At 42.4% G+C, this 14,232-nt stretch overlaps 1 protein-coding gene across 2 annotated transcripts in view; it reads right to left on the bottom strand.

Annotated features, from left to right (window-relative positions):
* Positions 1–4,473: 4,473 nt before the first annotated feature.
* Positions 4,474–14,232, bottom strand: part of LOC118781355 (protein kinase C and casein kinase substrate in neurons protein 1-like) — a 64,632-nt gene continuing 54,873 nt past the window's right edge. For both annotated transcript variants that reach the window (XM_036534353.1, XM_036534354.1), the window contains 6 exons: positions 13,978–14,133; positions 11,698–11,873; positions 9,824–9,944; positions 7,657–7,784; positions 6,786–6,982; positions 4,474–5,540 (listed from right to left, as the gene is read on the bottom strand). In XM_036534353.1, the coding sequence (XP_036390246.1) occupies positions 5,431–5,540; positions 6,786–6,982; positions 7,657–7,784; positions 9,824–9,944; positions 11,698–11,873; positions 13,978–14,133 (888 nt within the window). In that variant the 3' untranslated portion in view covers positions 4,474–5,430. The remainder of the gene's footprint in view (positions 5,541–6,785; positions 6,983–7,656; positions 7,785–9,823; positions 9,945–11,697; positions 11,874–13,977; positions 14,134–14,232) is intronic.

Raw genomic sequence — 14,232 nt, 5'->3', positions numbered from 1 at the left:
AAGAGCTATATATATATATATATATATATATATATATATATATATATATATATATATATATATATATAGCTCTTCGTGAAAGGTAGTCATAGCAGCTTTAAATTGCGACCAGTGCTGGGTTCTTTTTGCAACTTTTTATGTTTTAATATGGTTTATCAAACAAGCAGCTTTTGGTTTTTGTGTCATTAATTTCAGATTTAATCCGAAATGGTAGTAGCCTGTGCCCGAATAAATAATTTTTTTTGTACAAATGGTTTGTCATTGCCGGTTTATTTGGATGGGTGTGTGTCAGTTTGGTGATGAGTGTTTGTTTTGAGGGCTGGGAACGAGATTAGCTGACTATCATTGTACAAATGTGTTAATTGTTGCGCATGACTACGGTAACATTCTGCAAACATTAGCTTCAGTTTTTCAAAATACTTGTAATAATATTGCTTGCTAGCTAGTTTGACCCGTGACTGCGATGTCTTTCACTGTATATACAGCGTGTCGTCACACAGTTTCGCATTAATAGGCTATATATGCTCTATATATACGCACACATCTCTGTCACACCTCATAAAATGTTCACTTATTCACCAAATTGCATGTAACTGAGTTACACTTACCTGACGACCAGCTGACAAAATTTAGATATCAACGCCGGGACAACTCCCACCTCAAGTGGCGCTTGATGACGTGCACTCAGCAATTATCCAGCGCTGACCTCTAGTGGTGATGCTAGAGTAGTGCAGTATTCGAGGAAGGGATCTGCGCCATTAAGACTCTTTTGTATTATTTAACAATATAAGATATACCGAAACATTAGAAGATAGGAAACTGAGCCGACTAGAGTTCAAGTAACTTTACAAAGAATGAATTATATATTTAAGTTAAGGATTTTCTCACTGTGTGCACTTTTATTTTCTCTCATGTCTCCTTTTTTCTACATTTTTGCCTTACACGTAAGTCATGCACTTACCGAGCTTCCGAGTGGCGTTTCTAGCGTCCTAATTCAGTATAGGGCGCCAGGGATGCCTGGTAACTCGCTAGCTACAGGTCTGGAAATTGTAGTATCATTAACAGCAGAGAATCGCATTACGCATTAGTGTTCATATTCCTCAGTTTTTTCCCATGAAATTATTTTAGGGACTAGGAGCTGTTACACTGATGTCTGACTGTAGTTATGAATTATAAATATAATCTTAATTTTCATTTATTTTTGATTTCCTTTAGCATAACATAAACCTGACAATTTCATGCTGCTTCCTGTTTCAAAGACTTCAGCAAGCATTGATTACATTTCCATGAAAAGTTTACTTTATCATCTAGGTAGGATACAAGGAGGGCAACACGTTTATACATTTTTAGTTTTATACATCTGTATCTGCATCTGTGTGTGTGTGTGTATTGTTCTCATAAAGTTTTCCACAATGAACACACTTTATTTTCAACTAGTGCAATTCCCTTCAGAAATAATTCAGTCACCAGAGGACAATCCCAAACTAGACTGGCTACTATGGAGATTATGCATTGTAGAAATGGAAATATTTCCTGTCTACCAATTGTTTAAAGTGTCGTCCTGTTGTTGGGCATTTTAAATCTGTGAACAGTTGTTTCAGGCTTCAGGCTTGCATGATACAGGTACTGTAGTTACTCAGACTCCAAACACAGAATTTCACATCTGTCATTGCTCAGATAACACTAAAACGGTGGCATTACATATGTAAGTTGCAAACTGTTTAGCATCTCCAGAAACAAAGAAAAAAAAAATCAGAGCCACACCCACCCAGAGCCAATAATCAGACCAAGAGTAGACGATTGCTTCTTTTCTCAACAAACTTTTTTTTTTCCTTTCAAACCAATATTGTTTTTACATCTTCACGACAACTTAAATCCAGTTTTTTTTTAAATAACTATCATCATCGTTATCATTATTCATATTTAAATAATTACTTAATTTTCTTTTAATCTTTAATATGAACAGGCACTACACCAGTTTTTAGATAAGATTACAACACTAAGTCTACACATACATATATCTTCTAGACCACTAAAATAGAGGTTTCACGCTGTTTCCTGTCTCCCCTCCCCCCTTGCACATATAAGGAAAAAAATAAAGATAAAAAAGCATTTACAGATACATCTTCTTTACTGCTTCACTTGTCGTTAGGTTTCATTTCAGCTCCACACAGTTGTACAGATACAATATAATATATTCTTTAAATTACATCATCATATACAAATCAAACAGTGCGAGACAACCGCACGCTCTGATAGGTTGACAATTCCATTGCAATTAAAATAAATACAGTATAGAACCTACTGGATTTCCCATTGCTGTTCTCAGTTTTATAGCACATATTTGAGTAAGACACTACATTTTGTCTTTTTCACTTGCAATATTTTTTCTTCGTTTTCATTTTTCCTCTAAATACACAGAATTCATACACACCGCACAATGGATTATTTTTTACTTCCCGAAGTACTGACCCCAGGTACAGCTCTGTGTGTTTGGAAAGAGAGAAAGAGAGAGAGAGAAAGAGAGTGTGTGTGTGCGTGTGTGTCTGTGTGTGTAAAGGAGATGGGGGGCATTTGATTCGTATTACTTTGCTAGGCTGGATAGAGAGCTTATACTAGGACGCGCAATCTAAGAGCTGGTGATGTGGTTCTTTCCCCAGTACGCCGAGGTACAGTCACAGTCTGTCAATGTGGCCAGTGGTGTCCGCTTACTGATACTGCAGTGCAAGGAATACCTCCTTCCATTTCCACCTTCCCTTGCTCTGTAAATAAGCAGCCTCCTCTCTACACGGAGGTCACATGGGGCCTCTCCTATGCTGTGACTTAGGACCCCGCTCTCACTCTGGGGATTTCACCCTTGAAGTTGATAGCTCAGTTAGGGAAAACAGTCTAGTATTTTATCAGTCACTATATGGCATTTACAGTCCCTGCTAATATGCTGGCAAAGTTCAGAGCTTAATCTAAAGTGTAAATTGAATGATGCACAACATTTCAAGATGTATATTTGATTCAGTTTAAGCACCTAAGCTGAAAGTCTTTGTTTATATGTAAGATCTATGAAGAGAAAAGAAAGATAGAATACTCTGGAGTACATCTACAGTAGTCCCCTTGTTTGTAGCTAAATACCACACAATTGCTATTAACTCCTTTATGCAAATCGGTTGGACAAAATCCAGTCCTGCCTTTTAACAGCAGTGATTATTTTAAGATCAGAATCAGATTTCATTGAATTAGCATGTTATAGACATACCTGCATCTTGGAATTACGGTAACAGGCTCGACACGCAGCAAGCATACGGAAGGTTTAAAAGAGACACATATGTCAGATGTGCACTGCATTATGTGATGCACAGCAGATAGCACAGAATTGCAGGTTTGAATCCCATGGCAGGATACTACCATTGAACAAGGTAGAGACTACCCAGCTATAAAATGTCATTTAAATTGTTTTCAATGAAAGTCATGTAAAATTACAAGGTATGTCTGCAGGAGAGTGCATCATGGATCACTGATAAAGTCACAGGAAGTTCCAGTCTCTCTCGGAGTGGGAAGAAAAAGGAAGGGTCAAATCAGGAAGTGGCAGAAAGGAGAGGAAGTTCGCAGCCACACAGATTCGGACATGTGAGGTCGGAGTTTCAGAACGGGCCCTAGAGAGGTTTCCAGTCTTTCTTTGGCTCAGTTTCGGACATGTTCAAGGGCAACTTCCCCCACCTTGATCCCCATCTTCCCTCAACCCCCCAGCAGCTTTGATCAGCAAACTCATAACACTGAAACAACGCTATCGTGTGGAACCCACGTTAGTTCAGAGTGAGTCAACGGAAGACGGCGGAAGGAGACTGTTCTCTGAGATCAATTAGCACTGGATGTGTTGCGCCGCCCGGTACGTCAGGCCAGCAGCGCTCCTCTCACAGCTTGACTGACTTTGGGCTTCTCCTGGATGGTGTGTGGCCTGGTGCGCCAGAATGAACAGTGGGACAGGGGAGAGGAGGAGGTCATGGGGACTATCACAGGAGGCTGCGGTGCACTCATGTCCAGGACAATGAGGCCGTTTGATTTTGAGATGGACCCATAGCCGAGGGCCGACATCCTAGCAATATCAGCATGTCCCAGTCCACACTCTTCCTCAGCAAATACAGCCAGACAACCTCAAACCCATCATATGTAAGTGACTGATTTAAAAATGAATGGAGCGCAGGAAGAGGGTGGTCTACCTTCACTGTCGTCCTTTGCTCTGCTCTGTTTTTATTACTAAAAGGTGGATGATAATATTGGTGAACACACACCTCTGGACAAAAAAGACAGGTAGCCCCTGCCTATCAATCCACCTGATTTGAACACTCTATTTCAAACACCCGATTTATCACTGGGCTGTCTGGTAAACAAATATATGAAAGTATTAATATCACCACCCTTCCATCCACCTCCTCCCACCCCTTCCCCCCCACCCAAAAAAAAAAAAAAACATTTGTCGTGTTTCCCAGAGGTCAGCTGCAAAAACCGTCCAAGAAAGCAGCTCATTGACACAGGAAATAAGAACTAATAAGCCATAATAACAAAAGCTTGAGAGAGACTTGTGTTCGTAAGGAACGTTTTTCGCTTTGCGGACGATGACATCGCCTGGAACAAGGCCGCGGGAGCGTGGCGGTGCTCGAACCCCGCGGCCTCAGGGAAAAGATCCTATGCCCTGGCCTGCCCCCTCGGTCACATGGTTATGCGTTGCAGTCCCGCAGGTATGGCTCGGCGTGGTGTCACTGAGATGCACTGAACGTGTGTTGCATAGCACATGCTGCTAGCAGAGTCAAACACAGAGAGGAACGACACACTGTATAGCACGCACCGGTCACAGGAATGTAACCAAAACCACAAAGAAAAGAAATGAAAAGGAAAAAAAGTGCACTGCGTAGCGCTTCTCTGGGTAACGCTATGCAACGTTACTGATGCAAGAATAAAGACTGTACACGCATAGCATCAAGACTGCTACACAAAAATGTCATCAAATATACACAATTCACGTTGCATAGCTCATTCTGGCTACACAGGTGTCATCGACTACATAACACTCATTGTTATAGGAGAACATACCGCTACACATATGTTATATCAGCTGCACAAAATTCATACTGAACACAGCTACACAAAATGATAAATGTTTCCCTGCACTTGCTTGAATGGTGGTATATTCATATATATTCTGGAATAAATACTGTATGCTTTATTTATTTTTTGTTAAACTTTCCCCCCACCCCCCTCGGAATGGATAAACATATATTGTATACACTGTATAGTTACTAAGATCATGTTTAGTCAAGACTGCTTGGCGCATCTGCCTGGCAAGGGAAGTGTTACTCTTGAGTCTCTGGCTATGTGCAGTATGATTGGACGGTACAGTCTGAGCTGCCTCCAATGGGGTGTCCTCCTTCATTAAGGTGACTAGATGGACTCCACATAATTGGCTGGGTACAAGCCCAGCTGGCCACTGTCTAGGCGACCTTTACACCAGCCTTGGTCATCTTCATCCTCCAGCTTGGTCAACTCATCCCCTGGAAGTAAGACAGAAAAGAGCCATTTCACCTTTTTGAACAAATACCTGGGCTACAGTGAGCCATTTCACCTTTCATGAAAACATTGGGGCTGTGCTGACCAATTTTACCTTTCACACAAACGCTTGGGCTATACTGAGCCATTTTACCTTTCACACGAAGATTCGAGCTATACTGAGCCATTCTACTTTTCACACAAACACCTGGGCTGTTCTGAACAATTTTGCCTTTCACATAAACACCTGGCCTGCATTGAGCCAAGTGCTTGGAGTCATTAAAACTTCCGTGGACAGACTTATGTCTTACAAGTCTTACACAACCTCAGCAGAAGCTCTTCATTATTTTGATTCAGCAGTACCACAGATGGATATGCTGTACTTTACAGTGGACGGTTAGCCTGTGCTGAGAAAAACTGTCAAATCATCTGTCACTAGTAATAAACAAAATCAATTCTCCTACTTAAAGAAAAAATTGTGGCTTTGAAAGATTTGGGTAGACACACTTTTGCCACAACGCCTCAGATCAAGCCTTTGGTGAGCAGGAATCACACAAAGGTAGGCAGCAGAAGAGTCCACCGTTCTTTAGCGTTAATGAAGCAGTGATCTTGACATTTGCATTAGGATCAAATACGCACTTGGCTCTGCCTTTATGAATGTGAAACACAGGGTCAGGCTGAGTAACTGAGAGGGCCTAATAACTCCCCACTACTATTGTGATCATGGCCATGAACGGCGCTGTGTTAATGTGCAGCAGGTGCCTGTAATTGGGTCAAAGGCCCCACGCTATGTGACTAACCACTGCAATTTCTGCCCCCCGGGGGGCGGCTAGGAGGGTTATTAAGGAATGAATGGAGGTTTTATGTCATTTCCTGTTCTCGGCACCACCTGTGAGCAACTGAGATGACGCGGCGCAGCCGGAACCAGCTAGTAAGCCATCACGTCCCACATTGTGCCTCACAAGACCGACGCAGTCGAATGCAGATTTGCTGTAGATAATACATAACTGGAAGCTGGAATGAAAACCTAAACCTTACAACGTATGTGACAAAACTCCAGTTCTGTTTTAATGTTCAGTTGGATAGAACAAGGAAGTACAAGTACAACCTTGGCAGTGACGAATGGAGTCTAACATTTTATTCAAATGCAATGTCTGCTTTAAGAATGCGCTTACTGAATTTATGCCCTGCTAATAACTAATAGGTGAATAATATGTTCCCAGGGTCCACCGGTAAGGGCATGCACTCACCTGCTTTGAAGCTCAACTCGTCCTGCTCCTGCCCGTCATAGTCATAGAGGGCCCGTACGCGCACCCCCTTTGTGCTAGCCGACTCCTCCTCAAAGGGGTTGGCGCCCCCGTTCGTCTCATTGCCCGAGTAGGCGGCGGGCTGCTCGTCGTCGGACCACTCTGTCTGGTACGTCTGGTTCTTATCATAGCTGCTCACACTGAGGGAGTGATGGGAAGGCGGAGCAAGACTGTTAGACCGGAATTCGCTTAGATGCTGCCTGCCCGGAAATAGTCTGAGCCTCTACTATGGCAACAGTGAAACTCAATATAAGGCCTGTTTGCTAATAATGAAAACTTTCTGTGTATTCCTGTGTAGGAGTCCTGTAAATAATACTACTCAGTTATTTCTAGTAAATTCTAGTAGTTCTAGTAAAAGGCTATTAACATTTGCAACACATGCACTTCTCACAAAATGTGAAAAGTAGTGAATAACATTTCATGTAACAAATGAGGGAATTAAATCTCATTCATTATGTTTTTTTTATTTCTCTTTCATTCTTTTAATTTTCAAAAAAATAAAGTCTGAGATCATAAAGTGATCAACATCATATCAGTGATAGCACAATCAACTATGACACCAGCAGCAAGGTTTTCAGAACAATCAATCATTTGTTTTTCATCACTGAAGTATTGCTGTCCATGGACACCACAGACACATTACCCAATGAGCGTTTCCAGAGCAAGCAGGTATGGCGATTTGCATGCATCATCAAACACACTGAATCATTGATTCTGACAGGAGATCAGCTCCCCTGAATGTATTTTACTAAGCAGGCTCTCTCAGCTTCCGTGCGCTGAGGTTTCACGCAGCCGAGAGAGGGCCCCCTCTTACCTGCCCCGGTCACCAGCCTGCGCCAGGTGGTCCCCTCCAGGGGTGACGTTGGTCAATGTGACACCCTCGTTAGGCTTCTTCACCTTCTCCTTCTTGGTGATGGTGTGGGTGAGGTCTGGGTTGTACTCCTGGAGCACAGAGACAGCCTGCTGTAGATCTGCCACTACACTCATCTACTACCACAGGAGGCATGATGCCACTGTCCTAACTCTCCACCATATTACACTAATTCCTTTGCAGGTCCTTACACAGAGCAACATAGCCTACCTCGTACAAGAGTGTGACAGGAATTTTCACATTTTCACGTCTGATATTTATCATTCTCCAAATGAATAGCCCGTAACCTCCTTATTCAATAGCACCAGGGATACCTCTATGGTATGGTAGACTTCAAGCAAACTGCAATGTTTCTGCTAGAATTCTATGACCAATCAAACAATCTTCTCTTTCTTCTTATATTTTTCCTATTGTTAGAGACGGCCATCTTGAATTTCCTCGACAGGTTCTGTTTGTCCCACGTCCCCTGTTGAAGTTTGTTTTGTGATTTATGTCAAATTGTTATTCTTTCTTCCTGAGCTCAGTCTGCTTTGGCTTCACCTGCCTGCCTTGATGGAGGCGGTACTGACAGCATCATCTCCCCTTCGCAAAGCAGCTGAGATCCCCGGGCCAATGGAGTTGTGCTGTATGCACTCAACTCTCTGTGGAAATCCTTGTCTTTTCTAAGTGCTAGAGATACTGAGCACTGCTTGCAGTGTGCATACAGTCAGTCAGGCAAATTCTTTCAGTCTTTATGTACAATTCAGATGCAATTTTGTATGTGTTATTTTCACCTTACTTTAGTAGAAATCTGTACCAAAGAGTTATTATTCATTATTTTATCAAGCAATAAAAAAATCAGAAATTCTTTTGTGTATTTGTGACCTGCTGCATAGTAATAAAAGTCTACAAATCCCAGAATACATTTCACATTTCAAAAGAATGAAATTGTTCAAACTACTTTGTTATACCTGCTGGGGACTGGAGGCAGCAAGCAACTATTTTGGAGGGATCACTGTGCAATGCAACTGAAATCTTACAAAATATTAACTTCCCTGTAAACAATAAATGGATTAACTGGTCCAACACATCTACCTAAACATGCTTTGAGGGCTTTTACAAGCAGTCAAAACTGAAGTATCCACTAACTTCTCATTTCCTGGAATAAGGAACTCTAGCAAGATGATGGCTCACAAGCATTACCGAGACCAGTCAGAGAGTTCTCTGCACCTGAGATGATGTAGTTTTTTGTTTCATAATGTTTCATTTGCATGTCAAATGAGGTAAGGAACAATATGAAAGCAGTTGTTTTGAAGTTCAGCGCCCCTTTAAAAATAGAGTCAATGGACCAACGGACTACTGCACAAAAAACAACAAATATGGGGCAGACAGACTTCAGAAGACTTCTATTTATCTCAGAAAGAAGCCCATAATGATAATCAGTAAGGTACAACCACACTCCACTAGTTTGTTTCTTGGTCGCAAATCTCTCTCCTCTTCAACAGTCTGCGGATGCCAGGTTACTACGAGGATTCGTGAGAGCATTTGCATTTCAACAGTGCCAACTCGCTTTGTCATCCAGACAGACTCTGGAATAAGACAGACGCTGGAAAACTGCTGCATCCCTTTTATATCAAATCACTGTGCTTCAAGAGCTAGGCGAAATTTAAAAATAACACCCTGTTTTCTATACAACAAAGGCGAATTGGAGGAGATTACGCTGCTGGGAAAGACAAACTGCCTCCAATAAACTAGCTGTAAGTCGTTTGTGTCTTTAACAAAGGGAAGCGTTATTTCCTTTCAAGCTTCAAGATTTAAATATTTAAAACATTCTGCCCCACATTTTTAATGTTCATGCATTGGACATTACAATAATGTAATGTCATCTCCCAAATACTTTTACACTGACTCAATATGACATGTGACTCCACATTATAGGCAAATACAGGTATGCACAAAGAGTACTTGGGCCAACCAAGGAGGACCAATTGCATGAATAAGCAATTGTATAAAGAGAACACGCTGTCCCAGATAAAGACTTTGGTTGGTCAAATAACCATCGCAATGTGATATGCTGTGCTGCAATAAAAGGATAAATCTATGTGATTATGATGTGGCACAGGCTCTGTACCTCAAACTGCGGCCAGTTCATGGGCATTCCGGGGCCGTGGTTGTTGCTGAACCACTTCAGGTCTTCCTGTGCGTTGGCAGCCAGGATCGTACGCTCCAGCTCCCGGTACACTGAGCTATAGCTGCAAAGAGGAAAGGGTTAAGTGCGGCCTGAGACCTGTGGGACAGCCGGCTGAGAAAGGTGGCAGTGACCTCCAGGGACTGATCTGTCTTCGCGGGCAACTCACCCATCTAGATCAATGACCATTAAGTAGACGCATGACCTTGCGGCAGACGACAGGAGCATTTAGCTGAAGTATCAAACTCATTCGTGTTCATCTCATGTGAAAATAATTTCAACCTTTTTACAAATATGCTCAGACAATACATATATCAATGTAGTCTGTGTCATTGATTGTGTGCCAATGGACAGAGAAAGAAAAATAATTCCCTCAAAACTACAGAGGAGTGAACTGAGGACTACACTGAGACTCTATTACGAGGCATCAGATCCCTCTCTACAGTATATACTGTGGAACACTTCATTAACTGACATTAAGACTAACAGAGATTGAGATTACATGAGGCCCTCTGATGTGTGAGTGTGGGTCTGGGTTTGTGTGAGTTTGTTAGCACTGTATCAGGGTTAGCACTGTACAGTACTATCTGACTCAGTGTGAGTGTATAAGATTACCAGTGTAAACACTGCCCTCAAGCAGTAACCCTGGACTTGTTTCAGCTTTCCGCACAAACTGTTTGAGGTGAAGATAAGGATAGGATTAACTGATCCTGGTGCAGTACAGGAGGGCACAATCTGTGTGTGCGGTAGACTGACTGTGGGAGGGTGGATACAGCAGTGTCCACCAGGGGGCCCTTTACTGTAGTGGTTTTGCTATTAATCTGCAGACCATAGTGCTAATGGATCGTAAATTAGTCCTGTACAGAGCTGGCTCTGCACAGCACACAAACACACACACACACACACACACACACACACACACACAAAAAAAGAGGTTACTACAGTATTTGTGTGTGTACATGTGTGTGCATGTGTGTGTGTATGCTCACACTGTGAAAAGCCAGCCCTGCAGGGACTAATTTATGATTTAACAGCACTGTGGTCTGCAGCATAATGGCCAAGCCACCATCTGACACACACAGCTCACACCCACACAAAACACTCACACTACAATACAGCCACAGTGCTGCAGCAATGATCTCTACCACCAATCTGCCATGGCGGCTGCTCACAGAATACATACATCTGACTGTGGGAAGAAGCCAAGGACAGGACAACAGGATTTCATGTATTTACAAAAAAATTCCCTCCAGTCCAAATCAAGCTGGCAGAAATTACATTGTGTGTAATTTCCATTTGACTGTAAAAGCCTGTTGACTAAAATGAATCGGTTCATTTAAAATGCGTTCAGATGAATTTGCCTGAAGCATGTGTTTAATATTAGACCATTAATGGTGTGATTCCCATTTAGTTAAAAAAACAGCATTATTGAATGGGTATAAAGGTCCTTTTCCAGTTACCGTTAGCAAAAATCACATCACACACACGTATACAAAAAGGCTACATTCATCTCATTTTGAACAGTCCAAATTAATTGCAAACACATATGAAAAGATATTAAACTCCTTTCATTTATTTAATTTTCCCTTTCACCTCACCACTTCTCTCTTATATTAAGTGCAAGGAGACTCCACTCTCTACTGCTGTGCTTACACATTCCACTGCAGCTGAAGAAAGGACTGTGGAATCTTTATCCTGTGAAGCCCTGAAGTTTATTAAATATATACTAAACATGCACCTTGCAAAACCACAATGACATTTCAGTCAGGCACGTCGGAGGCATGTCACCTTACAGCTGGAGTGGCCTTGAGACTCACCTTTGGTTCTCGGTGAGGTTGAGGTGGCGCTTGATGTCCAACAGCACCTCCTTCAGGAAGGTCAGCCTCTTCACCTCCAGCTGCTGGCACTGGTCAAACACCTGTTCCATGTTCTCCATGTACTGAGGAGTGCACTTCCCCAGCTCTTCCAGTGACTTCTCGTACTTCTCCTTTGCCTGCAAATGGAAAAGACCGGCCAATCGCCATTACACCACCTCCACAACCTATAACCTATCTCCCCCATACATGCCAACCAACAAGTTGGATGCAAGTTTTGAGGACACCTGGAGTAGGGATGTTGTCTGTCAGGTTATCACAGTTTACAGCTAAACGTTATTTAATATATACTTCTAATATGAATGTATAAGTATTTGAATATTAACCCCAGTTTTTATCAATCAAACTACATTTCCTGGGCTTCGTGTTCTCATACAGATAGTTCTTGGTCTTCCGTTGTGATGTTTGCAACTGCAATCCTGGAGATTAGGAAAATTTCTGATTTCTCTGTATTTCTCATATATTATTGAACTACAATAAATATACTCCATATTTGCACAGGAAATGAGAGTTACTCTGAACTAGTTGCTAATATACAGACATCTGAAGCGCTGGCCCTCTCTACTGCATTTGACTGAGGTTTGGACATCACATTGTGAAATTCAGTTGATTTTTACATCTTTTCACATCATGGATGAATGAGTGTCTACTACATTTTGATGGCATATCATGTGAGATTACAAAAGGCTGTATTCATCTGAAACATCTGAACATCTGAGGATGGAACTACAGCGATAAAAAGGGTAAGTGGCCATGATTTATTCAGCACAGATTACAGTTTAAGGCTAATTATCTTAATGTGGTAAAGGGAATCCATTGGCATGACCCTCTTTGTGGTAACTAGGCCAAGGGCAAGACTGTGACACCACAATGGCAGGTTCCAGAGCACAACCTGCCATGCACTAAATACAGAATGACATATCTGTGCAAAGAGAGGAGCGATCTCCCAGACACACTGGCTCAGTCCCTGCCACCATCCCACAGCCCAGCTTTTCAGATGAACAGCTACTGTAAAATCTGGTGTATAAGTCATAACGGCATATAAGTCTCTCTGTCTGAGTCCGGCAAAATCTGTTCCTTTATCCCTTTATGTGATGATGCAATGAAAATTTTCAAAATCCATCAAATGCTGTCTTGTCTTGAGATGTTTGCATTTCCAGCAAAGATGTTTAAAGTCTTCCTGAATTTCTCTGTTTTTATTTGGGTGCTACATTATTGCAAATGATTGGTTTTCTAAGGGGATCAGACTGTTTCCAGGAAAAAGTCCACAAATACATCCTTTCTGGTAACAATGAATCATAATCAGACCACTTTTCTTGCAAGATTAAGCCCTTACAAATCAATACAAGCACTGACTGTTCATAAGCATACAGTATTTTTTTACTCTGTGGAGGAACAGTGTTCCTCCATTTCACACGATGATAAAAATCTTTCCTGCGTCTCTGCAAAGGTCACAAAGGCCATGTTTCCGCTCCCACTGCAACAGTACAGGATTACAGGGGCTGGGTTTCAATACATCAACAACCTCTTTACCAGAGGTGAAACCATAAAAACTATCAAAATCATACCCCTATCCTCCTTTTCAATATCATTAAATGGAGTATTTTTTTAATATTTTAAAAATATTTTGAAGCTAGGTTTTAGAGTAAGGGCATTGGACCTGGTCAGAGCTTGACTGAGACACAGGAAACGTCCACAGTCTAATAGCTGTATCTGAAACCTTTCCATAAGCACCTTACTCTCAATGACCGAGTTTAATCTGCATCTCCCTCTTAACCAGGTCCCACAGATACAGGGAGGGACTCTGCCAATGGGATAATCTTCTGTGTGCCACATCCATCTGCAGGCCCAAGTCGCTCTGAAGCGTCGATTGGTTTAGTTTCCACAGCTTAATTACGCAGAGGCTGATGATAAGGAAAACACTGACGGGTAACACATGGCCTATAACACATGGCCTGTCTGGGACACATGTTTCTGGGGCAGCAATACCAGGAACAAGGCCTTGTTCTGGTGCCTATCTCTCCCTCTGTCACTCCCTGCCTCCCTCCCTCTCCCTCTGTTTCTCTCCCTGTTTCTCTCTCTGCCTCCTTCTTTCACTCTGTCTCTTCCTCCCTCCCTCCTCCTCCCTTTCTCCCTCCCTCTCTCTCTGTCTGTTTCTCTCCCTCCCTCTCTCCCTCACAGTCTGTCCCTTCCTCCCTCCCTCCCTCTCTCTCTCTATCTCACCTTCTGCACATCCTGTTTGCACTTGTCCACCTTCTCGTGGAGCTTCTTCTGCTGGTCGGGGGTGACAGAGGCGTCGGCCTTGCTGTTGGCCTCCCGGGTGGCAGCCAGCCTCTCCTCCTTGCAGGCCATGTGGTATGTCTTCTTCGCTGTCTCCATCTGTGCGGAACAGAGTGGGGTCAGGCATGTCACTGCATGTCAACTCCACACATGTCAAGCTTATTACGCCCTTTAACTTTAACCCTGGAGAAGCCACGC

Source organism: Megalops cyprinoides, chromosome 7, assembly GCF_013368585.1.
Source record: "Megalops cyprinoides isolate fMegCyp1 chromosome 7, fMegCyp1.pri, whole genome shotgun sequence".
NCBI classification, from domain to species: domain Eukaryota; kingdom Metazoa; phylum Chordata; class Actinopteri; order Elopiformes; family Megalopidae; genus Megalops; species Megalops cyprinoides.
The sequence above is the reverse complement of the archived record's forward strand: the minus strand, read 5'-3'. Positions and strand labels throughout refer to the sequence as shown.